The sequence below is a fragment of the Vipera ursinii genome, assembly GCF_947247035.1.
Source record: "Vipera ursinii genome assembly, chromosome: 17".
Classification (NCBI taxonomy): domain Eukaryota; kingdom Metazoa; phylum Chordata; class Lepidosauria; order Squamata; family Viperidae; genus Vipera; species Vipera ursinii.
Genome location: NC_139530.1, coordinates 3026117 through 3045134, shown reverse-complemented (window position 1 = coordinate 3045134; position 19018 = coordinate 3026117). Strand labels below are relative to the sequence as shown.

Here is a 19018-nt window from a genome sequence, read left to right as displayed (position 1 = left end):
CGCAAGGATCTCAAGGCCTTTGGGGTCCGCAAGGAAATCTGGCGAGCCTTGCTGCGCACTCCGGATCTACCTACCTGGTTTTTTGCCTGCCTGAACAGAGTTTGTTTTAGTGCCTCCGAATCTAAGGTGGAATTATAGACAGCTTTAACGTCAAAAGCTTCCTCGGAGGCCTGGCGGAGATCCAGCCCCTTCCCAAACTGCGTCATCTGTTCCAAATCTAACAAGCCGGCTTCGTTCTCCTCAGTACACCTGTACCAAGCAGCGGGGGGAAGGAGGAAAGTAGGGCGACTTGTTAGTTCCATCCGGCTGCAACACACTCGGGGGGGGGGAGATGCCGATGCCGGGGGTGGGGGGCTCCGTAGAGCCACATGCAAGGTGAGGAATGGCAGTGTGAGCGACACAGACAGACAGACAGACAGGCAGGCAGATGGACGGACAACGGACAGACAGACACGGCCGTGGCGCAAGAAGATCGCTGAGCGCGGGGCATAGCATCAGACACCAGGGGCCACTTTGAGGGATTCTCCAGGGACGAGAGGTAAGTAGATCTCATGTCAGGTTTGGATCCCCACTGGATGCCAGATAACCCAACTGGGGATCCGGGGAAGGTCGCAAATCCCTCAGCACCCAATGTGTGCAGAGGGTCTCCTGGTCTCCTAGAGATCTAAGGGCCGTGGCTGATGCGTGTCTGAGGACCAAGGAAACATCTTTGACTTGACCAACAGCCAAAACCATTTGGCAAGCCTTTTTCTCCTGGACTTCTGCAGTTTGATCCTCTGGCCAGTCCCAAGTCACTCATTCACGGGGCGTGGAATGAGAAAAGCAGTGTCCCCCCCTCCCACCAGGAGAGTGGAAACCCACCTCTGGGCACGGTTAAAGCTCATGGTGAGGGAGTTGGCCTCCTCTTCCTCCTCTTCCTCATACCCTCCTTGTGGCTCGGCGGCGGGCGACACTGTCTCATCTTGAGACTTCCCCGTCAGGCTGTCATCGTCTTCCTCTTCCAGTTCGTCCTCTTCCTCATCGACATCTTCTACTTTGTCGTTTGGAAGACCGTGGGGGGTGCCGTCAGCGTTTCGGATTTCAGGCGCTCTGGTGGAGGGAGAGGGTCACCAAAGCCATTCGAAGGTCACGTAGGCTGAGCCCCGGGGAGGAGGGGGTCAAATGCGTCATCAGCCACGAGTCCCTTCGCGCCCGCTTTCTTGGTGATCCCGCCTACCTTTTCTCTGATAAAGCCGCCGACTGGTTCATCTCGCTATTTGCAATAAAGTTTCTGATTTCGGAGAAATAGGCGTCTTCTTTTTCGTCTAAAAGTGCATGGTGGTCCGATTCGGAGGCTGGCGAAGATGCGTTGTTCCCCAAGTGGTTTGTAATGACTCCGGCATGCTGGCTTACTGGAGGAGGAGAGGGAGGAGGAGGAAGAGGAGGAGGAGGAGGAGGAAGAAGAAGGAGGAGGAGGAGGAGGAGGAGGAGAAGAAGGAGGAAGAGGAGGAGGAGGAATAAAGAAGGCGAAGGGATGAAGAAGGAGCAGAAGAAGAAGATTAAAAACTGAAGATGGGCATGGATATTTTGGTGCATGATGGGACAGGGGGAAGAAAACCCCTCAAACTCCTTGGGGTTGATTAGACTGGAAACTAAGCAGAACCACAAAGGAAAGGAGAACGCTAAGAATTTGCTTGACTTGTCCAGGTTCATATGAAGACTGAGCGGGGGAGCTGGACTAGATGACCTCGAAGGAACCTGCCAATCTTATGATTCCATTGATAACCTACGGGAAGTGCCAGGGTGGGGAGTGGGGTAGGATTTGGTGCAGTAGAAGCCGTGCGTGGACAACTAAAACAAGGTTTGGAAATTTCTCCAGTCTTGTAAAGCACGGAAAAGGAATGCCGGTGTGTGTGTGTGTGTGTGTGTGTGTGTGTGTGTGTGTGTGAACTCTGGGGAGGAAAAAAAAAGTATGGGGGGGGGAAAAAGGAGGGAGGAGAAGGGTAAATGTTTTTTCTAAGGTGGGCCCAATTTTTATTTTCGTGCGCCGTTAAATTTAGGGCTATCCCAAAAATAAAATGAAAATAAATCGGAGCAGCAACAGCCAGGCTACGGGGCAACGGAAGGGGTGGGCGGGGAGGGGGGGGGGAGGACGGTGGGGGGTGCCAAGCCGGGAAAACCTGGTTACCTGGAACGTTTTCGTGCTCGTGCTTTTTCAAGTGTCGGTCCAGGTTTGTCTGCTGGCCGAAGCAGCGATTGCAGAGATGACATTTGAAGGGTTTCTCCTTATTGTGGATGTTGCGGACGTGGCGCTGAAGGTTGGACGAAATGCTGAAGGACCGGTCGCAATATTTACACCTGGAAGCGGGGAAGGACGGAAAAGGGGGCGTCGGTGGAAAGCGAGAGCGCGTGTGTCTGGGGAGGGGGTCAGATCGCCTCGCCCGCCCACCCTATGAAACCTCTCGTCTCTTCCTTCCTTCCCTCCCTCTCTCCCTTTCCTTTCTTTCAGCTTTCCTTCGTTCCTCTCTTTTTTCTTCTTTCTTTCTTTCTTCCCTCGTCCTTCCCCCCCCTTCCTTCCCTATCTCCCTTTCTTTAACCTCCCTCTCTCCCTCCTCTCTCTCTCTCTCTCTCTCTCTCTCTGTCAGGGATGCTACACTGTGCAGACTTTGCCATACTTTCCAAACGTGCAAAAGTTAGAAACACAGCAGCTCTCCCGAAATATCTTTATTATTTTTGGAACCGGCAGAGATACCTTTCTAAAACTCTCTTCCCAAAGGGGTTTTTTTTGGGGGGTGGGGGGGGTGTTGTTGAGTGGAATGAGCTCATAAACTGAGAAATGAGAATGGTTTATTGTGCCAAATATTACATCTCCTTGAAAGAATACTGCCCATGGCTTAGGACGGTCCCATAACCCCCCCCACACACACACATTTCCCCCCCCCCCGGCTCGTCCTGCATCTCTTTTGTTCTCTAGCAATAGTTCTTTTCTTTTTCCTTTGCACACACAAAAAAAGCCAGAATCTCCAGTTTGCTGCTCGAGAAAATTGGGTTAGGGTTAGACTCAGACTCCTCTCTTGGTTTCCATTAGTGGTCGAGGCAAACGGACAATCAATTGTTTTAAAAAAATAAAGCAAATTGATATTATTATTATTATTATTATTATTATTATTATTATTATTATTATTATTATTATTATTATTATTATTATTATTAATTATTATTTTTAAAACTCACCGGTAAGGCTGTTCCCCTGTGTGTGTTCGGAGATGTCTGGTGAGGTTGGCCGAACGCGGAAAGATTTTACCACAGTATCTAGAAAGCAAAAGAAATCCATCTGGGGGTTGTTGTTTTTTGTGTGTGTGTGTGTGTGTGTGTGTTTTGGCCCTTATTATTCCCTGTTACTAAGTGAACCATTCTAAGACAAGGACGACCCTGTAGATGCCCAACACATCTTTACCAGAAATCCAGAAATTAGGTCTAATTTAACGTAATGTCCATCAGACGCCCTGCGGGGCCTTATACCTGCAAGTATAACGTTCTTTGCCCTTGCGCAAAATGGGGTCCGATAAAGTTGGAGGGGGCGACCGGAAGTTGAAGGGGTGGTGAGGGAGGGGCGGCAAGGAAGCCCCCCCGGCGTCTGTCTTCAGGGCAGCAAAGCTCTCCAGTTTCTCCGTCATGGTTTCGATGGCTGACATCTAAAAAGGGGAAAAGACACAAGAACAGAAGAAGAGATAAAACACCGTCCTTTGGCCAGGCTCTCTCTTAACAGTCAGTTCTCCCTGTCCCACACTGGGGTGGGAGGCCATTTTTATCTCTATCCCCCCCCCACCAGTGAATTATCCGCTGCTCCTGGAGCCATTCTCCCCTCTTCTGACCCAGACAAATGCAGGATCTTCCTGGCCGGCCTGACCCACTGCGGGGGGCCCATTGAAAGAGGAAAATGGAGGGAAGTGATTAACCAAACTTTCCAGCCGCAGGAAAACAATGAAGTTTAGCCTTGGGCACCGCTTGGCTCCAGCCGTTCCCAAAAGATTCAGAATTCATACTCTTAAGAAAAAAAGAAGGGGGGGGGGAATACGGGCCCCGGGCCAGAGGAGGAAATAAAACCTTCAAAATGCACTTGAGATGGAGGCCAAAGATTTGGGCCAGGTCTCTGGCCTAAAACGGACACACTCCGGAGGCGCTTTCACTCGTCAAAGTTACTCCGGCAGGGCATCTGGGTTATTTCCCCCCCCCGATGAAGGAAGTTTCCAGCCCTTGTTTCCAGGCCTGATATCATTTCCCTCTTCCTCGCTTTCTTTTGACAAAAACGAGGGCACCTCCGCCGTCGTAAGCAAAGACTTTGGCCTTCTTGGCTTCCCCTTCTGCAAGGGGAAGATCTCTTGAAGGTTTGGTAGAACAAAAGAGAGACTGGAGTTGTCTTCTTGCAGTTATGAGCTCCGTCCGGTCGTAATTCCTCAACGCCAGCCAGCCAGGGTCAAACGCTTTCTCCCTGGCCATCCGCGTCTGATGGTCCACCCTGAAATTCCTCCATGGCTTCACGCCAAAGTCGCATCCCTTCAGTTATCCTGTTCACAGCTAGGGAGGAGATGCTGGACCGAGGAAGGGTCCGAGACCACATCTTGGAGCCTCGTGTGGACTCAACGGTAGGGTGGTGACGTTGTTAGCAAAGCCATGGCTTAGCCCAAGGAGCAAATTCATTCTCAGCCTGCACCAGAGCTGGTTGGTCAAAGACTTGAGACGTTTGAAGACTAAGGAGTGAACCTCCTGGGTGGTAGAACATTTTATGGTAGGTCAACGTCTCTGGAACTTTGGGGAAGAAGCTTCTGGGCTGAGAAGCGAAATGTCTTCCAAGAAAAACAAGGAAGTCCAGTTGCCTCTTTGGGAGGATGGAGAAGCTTCATAAACATTTGGGGAGAAAGGTCCTGCATGTGGAGCTCTCCGCGGTGCTGAAAATCGGTTCCATCGGATAGACCAGAGCTCCCCAACCTTTTGGGCACCAGGGACCAGTTCCGAGAGATGTTTTTCCGCAAACTGGAGGGTGTGTGGTTTTGTGTGCAGCCTGCATTCCGCGGATGGGGCTCTGCTTGTTTGTGCGGACGAATTGCTGGCATGTCGCGCCCTGGTGCTGGCCCGCGGACCAGGGGTTGGAGACCCCTGGGATAGACTACCCGGTCGCCAAACTCCGAGCAGCTGCCAGCCTTCTCAGGTAGACCAGACAAGAAGCAGACAGATTCTACTTTATGTCAAGGCCACGTTAATAAAATCTGGCAAGTCTGAATGTGTGCGTGCGTCTCTTTTTACAACAATGTGGTTGCGGGCTCCCTAGGCAGCAACTCTTCCCCCAAGGTCATTCCCACCTGCCCTTATACCAGAAGAGTGAAGCTTCCGTTCACACAACCACTTTTGAACAAGCCTGGGTGGCAACTGGTTTAGTGTGATTAACTTTTGAGGAAGAAGCTTAAAGTCTTGAGGAGACCTAAGGGCCTTTTAAAGGGGACGCGGTGGCTCAGTGGGTTAGCTCGCTGAGCTTGTCGATCAGAAGGTTGGCAGTTTGGCGGGTCGAATCCCGAGTGCCGCGTAACAGAGTGAGCGCCTGTTACTCCTCCCAGCTTCTGCCAACCTAGCAGTTCGAAAGTACGTAAAAATGCAAGTAGAAAAATAGGGACCACTCCGGTGGGAAGGTAACAGCGTTCTGTGCGCCTTTGGCGTCTAGTCATGCCGGCCACATGACCACGGAGATGTCCTCGGACAAGCGCTGGCTCTTCAGCTTTGAAATGGAGATGAGCACCGGCCCCTAGAGTCGGAAACGACTAGCACGCATGTGTGGGGGAACCTTTACCTTTACCTTAAGGGCCTTTTATCAGTTTACAGTTCAAAAAACCGGCCAGTTCAGTGACTAGTTTGTGCACAATGAAGGCTGTGATGGGGACACTGGCTGTGCAATGTTTCTTGATCTTACCTGAGGATGGAAAAGCAGCGGTGAAGGCCTCAGGTATTTCTCTTTGAGTGCTCCAACTGAGTCGGCCACCTTCCGCTTCTCCACCCTGCTGGACAACAAGGCAGAGGGTTACATACCTCACAGAAGGATACTCAGACGCTTATCTGACCAGTTCTCTTCGTTCCATCCCTCAAAGTCTTTCCCACGTACAATCACAACAAGACACCATCAAGGCTGAGAATGTTAATACCTGTAGATGGGGTCCATGAAGAAAGGGGAGGGCTTGGCGTAATGCAGGGAAGGCTGAGGGAGCATCTGAGCTTGGCTCATCTTGGGGATCCCGTCGCTGGCCACCAGCTTCCTCTCGCCGTAGACGTGGTTCTTTCGGGAATCCCGGCTCCCGTTATGGCTGGCCCGGATGCGGCTGCTGATGGTGAGATCCAGCGGCTGTTCCTCGCCGGCGTGACGGGCGGGCAGGACCTGGGCCGCTTTGCTTTCTTTCGGCTTGGTGGTGAGGTCGAAGGGCGACTCCGAGCAGGGCCCGCCGATTTTGTGCAGGTCCCGGGGCGACTTTGGTTCGGCTTTGACCAGCAAGCTGTGGTTGAGGCTTCGCTCCGTGAAAGGGTAGACCGGGTGGGAGAAGTTGGGAAGGAACTGGAAGGGAAACATGGAGTGATAGGGAAGAGCCCCCATTTTTTTCTCTTGCATCCCCATAAATCCGGGCCCAAAGTACTTCTCGGCAATCGAAGCGATGGCCTTAATGGAATCGTTCGCCGCCCCCATCATCGGAAGCAGCTGGTCCTCGGGCGGAGGGAAGAACGTGTGCTGGGAATAGAAGATGGGGAGATCGCTCATGTTGTTGGCGGAACTGGTGGGGACCGAACCGCTCCCAAAATCCGGCTTCCTCTCTGCGGCTTTGCTTTTCTCCTTCATTTTGTCCCGCTCACTCTCCACGTCGCTCTCTAAGTCCGAGCCTGTGCCGGTGGTGGTCTCCAGATCGGTGCCCGTCGTAGTGTTGACGTCCTCGAAGTCGCTGGCGTCCGACAAGTCACTAGTCCTGGCTTTGAGCTTCTCCAAGTAGGAGTTCCCCAAAGGGGTGCTGTTGAACCTCTCCTCCGCGGGTAGCGGGTGGCTGCTGTTGCTGATGGCGGAGATCAGCGGGAGCGGAGAGTGGCCCAGAGGGCTGGGGAGCTTGGCCTCTTGGGTGTGGTTGATGGGGCTCTTGAGCAGGGGCGTGGGGGGCAGGAGAGGAGGTCTTGGGTACAGCGAGGGAGGGAAGATACCTGGAAACCCAGGGGCGAGAGCCGGGAACGTGGGGGGAGCAGGCGAGAACGGAAGTGCTCCCGCGTGTGGCCGGGAGGGGAAGTACTCGCCGAAGCCGAGTCCGGCGTGATTGAGGTTGGGCGAGGTCTTGGACTTGTCCATCATGGAGCTGGGCGTCAGAGGCAAACCTGGTGCAAAAAGGCCTCCGGGGTTGTAATGGTTCTTGCCTTCGCAGAACCGCCGGTGTTTGTTGAGCGAGGAGGTGGTGCTGAACATCTGCCCGCAGTCCTTGCACTTGATCTGGGTCCGGCAGTCGGCGTGCATGCGCTTGTGTCTGCAGAGGTTGGAGAACTGCGTGTAGGATTTGTGGCAGACCTCGCCTAAAGCATCAACAGAAACCAAAAGACCCAAACCCAGTATGAAATTAATATGAAAGAACCGGTCGGACGCGAGAGAAAGTTGGCATTTGGGGGATTTTAATGGGGTGTGAAAATTTTAATGGACTGTGTTCCCTAGTTGGGCCATGAAATGTCTGCAAGAAAACCACCAAGATCAGAGAGCGCCAAGAATGACCTCCTCCTCCTCCTACCAATAAGAGGAGGAGTAAAGAAGATAGTAGGAAGGATAAACAATAATACTACAGCCACACTACCTCGGTAAATATATATAGACATTAGACAGCTCTGTCTAAGGAGAATTAGGTGTTCAGCAGAGTGATGGCACTGGGGGGGGAATTGTCCCTGGGTCTAGTTGTTTTGGCATGCAATGCCCTACAGCGCCATCTAGAGGGGAAGAGTTGAACCAGTTTATGTCCAGGAGGTGAGATATCTTTTCAGCCCTTCTTCCGACCCGCCCAATGTACAGATCTGCAGCTTCTCTTCCATTCAGCCGTTACCCTGGGGTAAGGTGGGCAGCCGATAAATTCGATTGATAAACAAACATCAAGGGAATTCCCAGGGCACGAGGCAGTGTAGCTGGGGCAACTTACATATGAAAGGCTTCACAGTGCTGTGGATGTGCTTGTGTTGTTTGAGGCCAGAAGAGGTGGCGAAGGTCTTCCCGCAGTCCGGGCAAGCGTGCGCCCGCGCGCCAACGTGCTGAGATCGAATGTGCCTTTGGAGATTGCTGGGGTCCGTGAAAACCTGAGGAGAAGGCAAACGGATACCTCTTGAGCATCCAGAGTAAGACAAAATGTGCCATTTCCTGCCAGGGAAGCTGGCGTGTGTGTTTGTGTGCTTTTTTGTTGATTTGATTCGACAGAGAGGCCCACCTCTTTGACCATTGGCCTAACCCACCGGAACTTTAACGAGGGCCGTACCTTCACGCAATTTTCACACTCAAATCTTTTGCCGCTGTCGTGCGACATCTGGTGACGGATCAAGTTGGACTTCCAGTTGAAGGCCTTGGGACACTGGTCGCACTTGTATTCCCTTTCTTCCGTGTGGATGATCATGTGCTGTTCCAAGCTGCGGGAGAAGAACGACGGAAAACAACAAGAGTCGGAAGGGACCCTTGGAGGTCTTCTAGCCCAACCCCCCCTCTGCTCAAGCAGGAGAACCTAGAGCATCTTCTAGGGTGCCCCCATCACTTGCACTCAAGATTTAGGCCTGTGTTTTTCAACCTTGCTGGCTGGGGAATTCTGGGAACTGGAGTCCGCAGATCTTAAGGCTGCCCGAGGAATTCTGGGAACTGGAGTCCACCCCTCTGAAAGTTGTCAAGTTTGCAAACACACACACACACACACACACACGATCTCTGGGCGGGCCCCCCCTCACCTGTACTTGTTCGGAAACATCCTTTCACAGTCTTTGCATTCGTGGACTTGTTCATCCTCCATCCCTCCTTCCTGCTTGATCTCCTCGGTCAGTGACTCATACAGAGAGCCAACGGCGTGGCAGGAATATTTCTTATGCCGCCTCATCTCCATTTTCGACTGGAAGAGCTCGTCGCAGTCCTCGCAACGGAAGGTGTGAACCTCTGGAGACAAAGCGGAGACCCCCGTAGTTACAGGCAGCCATGCTGGAGGGCCGAAGCTCCCCAGCGCCTTGATTTAATAAAAATATTTCTCGGAGATCTATCGGAATCCAACGCTGACTGGTGGGTGTGATTGTCGAGCAGAGAGCTTGCAAATCTTTCTTCAATCCCGACAACTTTAAGACAGGTGGACTTCAACACCCAGGACTCCCCAGCCAGCCAAGCTGGATTTTACCAACCCATCGAGGGTGACCTTTGGTGACCTTCCAACAAGCAGAGTCAACAACCCTGTGACTAATTTAACTACTGCGACGATTCACTTAGCAAGTTAGAATAGAATAACGGAATTGGAAGGGCCCTCGGAGGTCATCCAGTCCAACCCCCTGCTCAAGCAGGAAACCCTAGACCATTTCAGACAAACGGTTGCCCAGTCTCCTCTTAAAAACTTCCAGTGTTTGAGAGCAAGTTTGCAACATGGGGCCAAGCACACCGAACGGAATGCCTCGCTTAGCAACGGAAAGGGGTGGTCGTAAGTCGAGGACTGCCCATCGAATAAAACCCGGAGAAGGTCAGAAAAAGGGATGGGCGGGGAAGCCAATTCTGTGCCTCTGGGCCTTGAAGGAACTGAAGTGCCCTGCTCAAATTTCCTGCAGCGATAAAGGGGGCGTCTTGCTGTATATTTGGCTGCCGTTTGGGGGAAAGGAAAAAAAAAGAGAAAATATAAGATAATTATCTTTCTAGGGTCCTTTTTAGCATTTCCCTTTTTGATGCGAATTTGGCACTCTCCTGCCCTGCCCTGCCGAGGGCGGGGGGGGGGGAAAGGGTGAGTGGGATATTTAGAAGAAAGGGGGGGGGAAACCTGATAGAAAAAATAAGGAAAGGCGAAGTATTTAAGCGTCAAATGTTTTCTGATGATAGGGTGTCGTGCTCGGGAGGCAATTAAGCCGCGCGGCCTCTGCGTGATCCGCAGCCAGGAGGACCGAACGGGGAAAAAAACGGCCATTGTGTGGGTTAAGAACGTTGGATTTTCTTTGCAAATGTCTTTTTTTGGGGGGGGATGGGGGGGCAGAATATAATAAACACCTAAGAAGGTCAGAAACAAATGCTATTTTCTCCTCCCACATCACCCCACTAGCCAAGAGCCAGACAGGGGTACCCTCCTAAAGTCCAAAGCAACATCTGGCAGGTTGGTAGGATGGCTTCCCGCTTGCAAGCCGGGCCAGATGTTGACGTGTTCCGGTGTCACAACGGGTCCAAAATAAACCACCTGGGTTTTTGTATCTTGGGACGCAAAGTGTCACTTGGGGGGGGGACAAGAAGCAGCGGCCTCACCTTCCAAGTTAGGTGGCAGGTTTCCAGCAGGCAATGTTCCTTCTTTCGCGTACATCAGCAGCTCTTCTCCCGGATCTGTTTCTCTAATAACTTTATAATAAATCTGGACAAGGGAAAGGGGAGAGGAAGAGAGAGAGAGGGAGGGAGAGAGAGAGAGAGAGAGGGAGGAAGAGAGAGGGAGGAAGAGAGAGAGAGAGGGAAAAAGGGGGTAGAGGAGAGAAATTAAACATAGGAGCTACTTGGGCATCAAATGTTATTTGAAACGGGGGGGGGGGGGAAAGAGGGTGATTCGGTTTGACCACTTGGGGGGGTGGATGGAGATCTCTTGAAAATGTCCCAGAAGTCTCTCTCATCTTCCTTCCTCCCATAGGGCAGCCCACCTGAAAATCATCCCCAGAGCCTCAACTACAAATCCCATCGCTCTCGGGAAGTCAAATGTCTAACGGCAGCCATTCAGCCTCCGAACTCGGCTCTTCGCCTGCTCCGAACAGGCCTTGAAAATTCATCGTTTTTATTTTTTATTTATTTTTTTGTGTGGTGGTGGTGGCGTGGCTTGACTTTGCCTGAAATCTGATTTTAGGCTGAATGCACACATATTCCACTTTAAAGAAAGATTCATTCAGGGTATAATACATACCATCCTGCAGCAAACAGAAAGAACAGTATTCCATTTAACTTTTATTTCCCCCCCCCACCCCGTTATGGGCACAAAACTCTTATTGTTTCTTCCTGATTTCTGTTTACTCTCCCCCCCCCCCCTTTCTTCTTTAAAGCCAATACATTCTGGCACATCTTTCCCGATACAGCCAAACGGTCTGTCAAATATTAACTTAATAGATGGAAAAATCTGGCGGGTGAACTTAAAAAGGTTTTTTTTTGAAAAGCTCTCACTGGTGACATTGTACTGTATGCATTTTTTTCTTTCTTGGGGGGATTCTCCCTCCAGAGGGCAGAGTTTACCAGTTAAAGCTGAATTTGGGGCTACTGAAATAAGCCTTGCATTTTTTATTCTTCTTTATTTCTCTAGAAGAGAATTTTCTTCTCTTTTTTCATCTCCTAACAACTCAGGGATATCTTTAGTTAGATTTATTCCTCGAGCAATTGCCTGTGATAGAAGACCAATTTTTCTAAAAACTATTGCACGATTATCAATGAACCTGACCTATTACAGTTATTGTTATTACTCCTACTCCTCCTCTTCATTATTATTATTATAATTGTTGTTGTTGTTGTTGTTATCATCATCATGCATCCTTATGGGCCCAATATTATTATTACCGGTATACAATTTATTGATCCGGCTGAATGTGGGATTATGGAACAGATAATCCAAGTGTGTCCTGAGAAATATTGTTATGTTGAGGATTACTTTTTGAAATGAACTGTCCTTTTTACAACCTTAAAGAAGTGTACAATACACATTTTCCCCTTTTACATTTTATATGTAAAATGTATTTCCAAAAAAGAGGCCTTCCTCTCTACCCCAGTTCATCAGGCATGGGTTCACATTCAACCATACTTTGTGACTTCAGTCAGTGCTAGCTCTGCCAGTAAATCCTGGTTAAACAAACCAGGATGTAGCTCAATGTGTGAGCTGCGTCATATGTATGCTTGGGCCCAGGGGTGTACATGCACAAAAGTTCATACCTGGTCATTAACGGGACACACCACTAAATTTTGTTCTTCGCTCGAACGAGCGACCCGGATATATTTCAACCAGTTCCCGCTGGACGTTGGGTTGGCATCCATGCAGAATTTGCTGAGGTCCAGCTCCTCGCCAATCTGCAAGAGACGATTGTGAGAGGTTGAGATGAGAAGAAATCCAGAGAGAGAGAGAGAGAGAGAGAGAGAGAGAGAGAGAGAGAGAGAGAGAGAGAGAGAGAGAGAGAGAGAGAGAATCGAGGAATAATTGTAGGCAAGTCAGCAACAGGAACCCCACAAATTTTGCAGGAAGCTTTGGAACCATCAAACCCAACTTGGAAGAAATCTAGGAAAAGATCTGAAGATCTTCTTGGAGCACCTTACCAACCCATCGACCTTCTGAAAAGTGGCTTGCATGGGCTCTCCTGTTCAACTTTCCCAAAAAACGAGAGGTGAGGGAACTTCACGCAGTGTCACAAAAGGACTGAAAGAGATTCTTTGGGGGAGGGGGGGCTGCCCTTCCAGAAAGGCAGGTGGATATTCTCAAGTGCACGGATAACTTTCCAAGCTTGATTACAGAAAGGGCTACTGAATAAAAAAAAATCCCGAGGAACACAATGCACGGAGCGACGGGGAGCTGATTGGCGAGTCGGAGGCACGGATGTCAACCTAGGAGGTCACACACACACACACACACACACACACACACACACACTTTTCGAACCGATCTCTGAGGTTCAGCAAACTGCAAAACCGGGTCAAAAAAATCGACTCCGGGAAAGGAAAGCAATTCTTTGGGGGTTTGGAAGTCCAAAAATATGTCCCTTCTGAAAATTCCTAATAATCTGTTCCCAGCACCAGAACTGACTTTGTCATCCAGGCAGCATCAGATCCGCTTTCCTTCCAGCTTTGAGGTCTAACGTTCAGACGGGTCCTCTGGCCAAGGAGCACTCTTCAGCTTACAGCAAGGCTGTCTCGGTCATCTTCTGAGGCTAAATATCTGATAACTGCTCCTCGGCCATCTTAGAACATAGAGCATGGGGTAAAAGGGCGGGAAGGGGCCTTGGAGGTCTTCTAGCCCAAGCAGGAGGCCTTAAGACCATTTCAGACAAAGCACTGTCCAATCTCTGCCTAAAATCCTCCAGAGCCTGGGACGATCTCTTGACCAAACTCCTAACCAACGATGCTTGTCCGAAGGCCGCAAAAGGGGAGGGGGGAATCACGTGCTCCCGGGACACTGCAACCGTCGTACGTACGAGTCAGTTGCCAAGCGTCTGAATTTTGACCGCATGATCGTGGGGATACCGCAAAGGTCGTAAATCCCAAGCGACCTTTTCCGACATTCCTCTTTTGAGGGTCCCTTCGCCATAACTGCCTTGCAAGCTTTCTCATCCCGCTACGCTCATAACCTGCAAATCTCGCCAGCTGAGGAGGTAAAATGTGAATGGAGACAATCTCCCCCCCCCAAAAAAAAGGCAGCACCTGGCCACAGAGGGGTGTTTTTTGTTGCTGTTGCTGAAACAATTTAGTTGGGCTTCTGTGGACCAGATGGAGCGGTTATCAAAAGCAGATCCTGGCCGCAGGTTGAATTCTCCGGCTAGGGAGCAGGCCCAGGCCTTTCCACCTGGGCTATTTCCTCCATAAATTTTTATAGCTTTCCAAGGATGCATCATTCATAGGTTTTATGAGGTTTCGTGGCTCCCGCTCAGGCCAATATAAAAACACCAGTGGCTGCTGGGGTCCCACCCTGGTTCTCCAAATGTGGAGGATTATTATTATTATCATTATCATTATTATTATTATTGTTATTATTATTATTGTTATTATTATTATCATTATTATTACCGACGCAGCTCCTGAAGGCTTCTGCTTACCCCAAACCTGGTTAAAAACAGATGCAAAGCAATGTCTGGTTCTTTTTTTTTTTCCTTTTTTTCCTGCAGGTATCTTGGTTTAGAGTTACAAAATAGGTTTGGGGCATAAGAGGTTTGTAGCTATAAACTGCACAGAGTTGATTGGACAATGAGATGGATGGTGTTTAAATTAAACCGATCGATCGATCGATAGACAGACAATTGATGGATGGATGGATGGATAAATAGATAGTGGATGACAGATAGATAATGGATGGATATATAGATAGATGATAAACGGATGGATGGACAGACAATGGGATGGATAGATAAATAGATAATGGATGATAGAAAGATAATGGATGAATAGATAAGTAGAACATGAACGGATGGATAGATATAGATAGGTGATAGATGGATGGATGGATGGGTGGGTGGGTGGGTGGGTGGATAAACAGACAGATAATGGATGGATAGATAGATAGATGATGAACAGAACGCAATGGAACAGAACAAAACAGAACAGAACAGAACAGCCCTCAGACTTATAGACCGCTTCACTATGCCCTCCCTAAGCAGTGCTGTGATGGTTGTAAGGGCGAGGACCTGTTGCAAGTCCATTTTTTTCAGTGTGGTGTAACTTTGAACGGTCGTTAAACGAACGTGCAAGTCACGTGACTGAAAAGGTTCACTGTTGGGAACGGGACGAATAAAGAGAGCTAACTTTGTCCACGGCGAAGGGCAACCTGGTGTAGATTTTTTTTCGCCCGTTGGGTCCCCTCTCCCCTCTGCTCCTTCGACCCCCTCCTGCGGCCTCGTGGGCGCTTCCCCATCCCTCCTGGTCCCCACCCGTGCGGGGTTTTTCCCCCCTTGCAAGACGCACAAAAGTGTCCTTTTTTAACGGCGTCGATCAGTTCCGAAAAAGGGGGCGACTAGTAAGCCGAGAATATTTGGATAAACTTGTTCAGCCCCGGAGAAGGAAGAAAAGGTCTTTTGTCCATCCCGGGTGGGAGGGGAAGAGAGCGAAAAAAAGAGGGGTGGGGGAGTGTGTGTGTGTGTGTGGGGAGACACCCATTAGCCTGCCGTGGGGTTCCTGGACGGGGTCCAATGCAAACTCGGCTTGGCATACTGGGGAGGGGGGGGCTGAAAAAAAAAATAAGAAAAGAGAAGGAGGGTGTCTAATGAAGAATCTTTTCCTGGAGGGCTGAAGTGTTTTTGATTTATTTATTAGAATGCAGGCCTGACATCCTTCTCTAGGCCTGGGTTCTATGGGGCAAAAACGTTGTGCCTCCTTGACAAAGGGGACTTTGTGTGCAAAAGGCAGCGAGGGGAGCGCAACAACCCCGATGGGGGGGGGGAAAAAACACAAGCGGGGCTACCTGACAGTCAATTGAAGCCAGCCTGTCATGCAAATTTACTTTTTTCCCCCGGCCTAACGAGGAGGCCCTTGGATTTTGCTTTCTGCATTTTTTTATTTTATTATTTTTTTTTAGGGGGAAAAAAACAACATATCCCCTGGCCAAGCTCCAAGACCTGAAGCCAATTAAGAGCAAAAGATGAAGGCAAGGTCTCAGCCGAGCCGGGGTCCTCCGCGTCTCCAGCATTCGATGCACCGTTCGGTTCCCACCGGGAGGGTCCTCTCCAACCAGGAAAAGCGAGGGAAGGGGGCAGGATGGAAGCTGGAAAGACAGAGGGAATCTCTCTCTCTTGATTTCAAAGTGCCTTAAGGGCTCAGAATTGGATTCATGGCATCTGGGAAGCGGAGAGGAACTAGGCGATGATGGGACAAGAAGTTGGGTACTCTCCCAGAGAAATAAAAGAGCTTCAGAAGAAGAGAAAATAGCATCTCTGTTGTCAAAAAAAAAGAAGAATAAAGTTCTAACAAATTATGGACCAGTCTGACATGAGACCAGTGTTCAGAAATCTAAGAGGCTGCCACAGAGAAGAAGGTGTGTGTTTGTGTGTGTTTGTGTCAATCTATTCTCCAAGAAGCAACAGATGGAAACTGAACAAGGAGAAAAGCAGCCTGGAACTAAGGAGAAATTTCTTGATACTGAGAAGAATTAATCAGTGGGGCCACTTACCTCCAGAGGTTGTGGGTGCTCCAACACTGGAAGTTTCTAAGAAAAGATTGGACAACCAATGGCGTAGGGTCTCCTGCCCGAGCAGGGGGTTGGACTAGAGGACCTCCAAGGTCCCTTTCAACTCAGCTATTCTGTTCTGTTCTGATTAGGGGACTGGAGGCTACAACATATCAATTGCAGGAATTGGAATGTCTTCTTTAATGAAGAGAAGGACTAGGGGTGACATGATGGCAGTCTTCCAGTATCTCAGGGGCTGCCCCAAAGAAGAGGGAGTCAAGCTCTTCTCCAAAGCACCTGAAAGCAGGACAAGAAGCAACGGATGGAAACCAATCGAGGAGAGAAGCAACCTAGAACTAAGGAGAAACTTCCTGACAGTGAGAACAATCAACCAGTGGAAAGGTTGTGGGTGCACCGTGGAGAAAGGAGTTGACCCTTAACCATTATTTGGAATCCAGGGCTTGCAAGATGGAGACCGAGGGACGAAACGGAAGAAAGGAAAGGAGAGGGAAGACAAAGGATGAGATGACAGGAAGAGATTGTGCCAAGTGGTTATTTCTCCCAAATTTCCAAATGTTGAGGGGGCGAGGCAGGACAAAGAGAATTAAGATGCTGGGGGGGGGAGCGGGGGAGAAATGAAGCACAAAAAAATGACAACGCTGTCACGGTGCATGGGTGGCTTTGTGAGTGTGTGTGTGTGTGGGTCAATATCCCACCCTCCTGCTTTCTGCTGACTACAGAATAAGATTGTCCTGAACAATCCCGAGCATCGTTGTCCCACGCACTCATCTTGCCGCATAAAAGACGATCTGTGTTGCTGAATGAGACATTGTGAATCCAGACACTGGCCGAATTGTCGAGGCTGGATCTTCCCTGCACGTCAAACACAAAACAATTTCTTTCCCCGTCTTTTCTTTGCTGCGAGGAACACGAATCGACGGAAACGGTCTTCCCACCCCACCCTGCCCAACGGATGATTTGTGCCTTTCTTCTGTTGTCTTCCTTGGGTCGGTTGGATTGGTGAGGAACATCACTAACGCATCGGGTAACCTTCTGAAGATGTTCCGCTTTGGAAAAAAGACGTGGACACCTTCGGGGTGGGTGGAAAAAACAAAACAAAAAAAACAAACGGAGAACTGAGGGCCTCTGTGTAGCAACTGGGAGATGACCGCCCAGGGCACCATGAATGTGGGCTTCAAGAATGCAACTCGATCTCTCGCGCGTTGGCTGGTCCTCCTGCCCACAATGGGTGGCTTTTGCGGTGGCCTGGCTGTCATCCCAAGCCATAAGGACGAGGAGATGTTTTGAGGGGGAGCCATGATAGCAAGAGGACCTTCGGGCCTCAGAGGTCCTGGGTCAACGGACACCTAGCAAACACCAGGTGGAGCTCCATCATGGGGGTTTGACATGATAGCAGCCTTCCAAGATCTCAGGGGTTGCCACAAAGAAGAGAGAGTCCACCTATTCTCCAAAGGACCTGAAGGCAGGACAAGAAGAAGCAATGGATGGAAACCAATTAAGGAGAGGAGCAACTCAGAAGAACTAAGAAGACATTTCCTGACATTCAGAACAATTAACCGGTGGAACAACCTGCCTCCAGAAGCTGTGGACGCTCCAACACTGGAAGTTTTTAAGAGACTGGACAGCATAGTATAGTTTCCTGCCTGAGAAGGGGGTTGGAGTAGAAGACCTCCCAGGTCCCTTCCAGCCCTATTACTCTATGTTCTAAGGAAGGGGAAGGGAAGAACAACCTTTATGAAGTTTATCAATACGGACAGGGGGAAGAGGGGCTGGAATATCCAACTCAGAAGAAATTGCAAGTAAAAGATTTGTTACACATGCTATTAGTGTGAGGTAAGCAAGACCATCAAGCAAGCATGGAGTTTTCTGGAGGAATCTAGGATAAAACTGATTAAAATGTTATGGAAATATGTCACACGGGATCTCTGGGAAGACAGAAGGCTGGGTTCACCTTCAAGTTACAAATGAGCAGCTGGGTTCTGCAGATTATGAAAACTGGGGGCTGCAGAGGTTCCTCTGCCTGCCTTCTCCCTCCCTGCCTCTCTCACACACAAGAACCGTGACTTTCGAAGGCTCAGCCTCAGGAACAGCCGATCCCAGGTTCAAATCCACCCCCCACGAACACATCTGGGAGGAACGTCAACTCCCAGAATTTGCTAAGTTACTAAGGCTGACACACAGCGGATTAGGTGGTTTCCACTCTTCCTTCCTTCCTCCTTCCTTCCTTCCTTCCTTCCTTCCTTCCTTCCTCCCTCCCTCCCTCCCTCTCCTCCTCCTCCCACCCTAGCCCCCGGGACCTGCCTCCCCCCTCCAGCCCACCGGGTGGACATGCTTGGGCTCCTGACCGCTTTGACAGCCATGATTAATATCGCGTATTAGGAGATTCCAGTGGAAGTATTTGAGAGCAAGCTGCGTTGTTTAGTTCTCATCAGCCGGTTGAGTCTACAGGCCTATTAAAAACAGCGGGGGTGGGGGTGGGGGGGGGGTTTGCAGACTTAATCACAAAGTCTGCTGCCGGGCGGAGAGGAGTTGCTAGGCCAAGGCAGCCAGGGCAAGCGCCAGGCTGCCCGCCCCTTCGGCCGAGGAAGAGGAGGAGGCCAAGCCACTTCCCCGGGCCCCCAACTTTTAGCGGTCAGATCACGTGACACACACACCCCCGGGGTCACTGCGACCGTCATCAATACGAGTCAGTTGCCAAGGCTCTGAATTTTGATCACGAGACCGCGGGGATGCTGCAAAAGTCATAGCTCTGAAAGACGGTCCTGGGTCCCTTCTATCGGGGCTGTTTTAACTTTGAATGGTCACTAAGTGAAACGGTTGTAAATCGAGGATTACCTCTATTTCCAAAATCCCCAATCATCTGTTCTTGCGGGGAGGTACAGTCTATCTCTACTTACTGTAAATCCTTCCTTCCTTCCTTCCTTCCTTCCTTC

General features: G+C 50.1%; 1 protein-coding gene across 1 annotated transcript in view; it reads right to left on the bottom strand.

Annotated features, from left to right (window-relative positions):
- PRDM16 (PR/SET domain 16) overlaps positions 1-19018 on the bottom strand; it is a gene marked incomplete at its 5' end in the record, with an annotated part of 172594 nt that overhangs the window by 1581 nt on the left and 151995 nt on the right. Inside the window, 13 exons of the mRNA XM_083375787.1 lie at positions 75-249; positions 862-1089; positions 1217-1391; positions 2168-2337; positions 3214-3291; positions 3502-3674; positions 5942-6029; positions 6171-7563; positions 8172-8325; positions 8502-8649; positions 8959-9160; positions 10490-10592; positions 12137-12271. Coding sequence (XP_083231913.1) covers positions 75-249; positions 862-1089; positions 1217-1391; positions 2168-2337; positions 3214-3291; positions 3502-3674; positions 5942-6029; positions 6171-7563; positions 8172-8325; positions 8502-8649; positions 8959-9160; positions 10490-10592; positions 12137-12271 — 3222 coding nt within the window. The remainder of the gene's footprint in view (positions 1-74; positions 250-861; positions 1090-1216; positions 1392-2167; positions 2338-3213; positions 3292-3501; positions 3675-5941; positions 6030-6170; positions 7564-8171; positions 8326-8501; positions 8650-8958; positions 9161-10489; positions 10593-12136; positions 12272-19018) is intronic.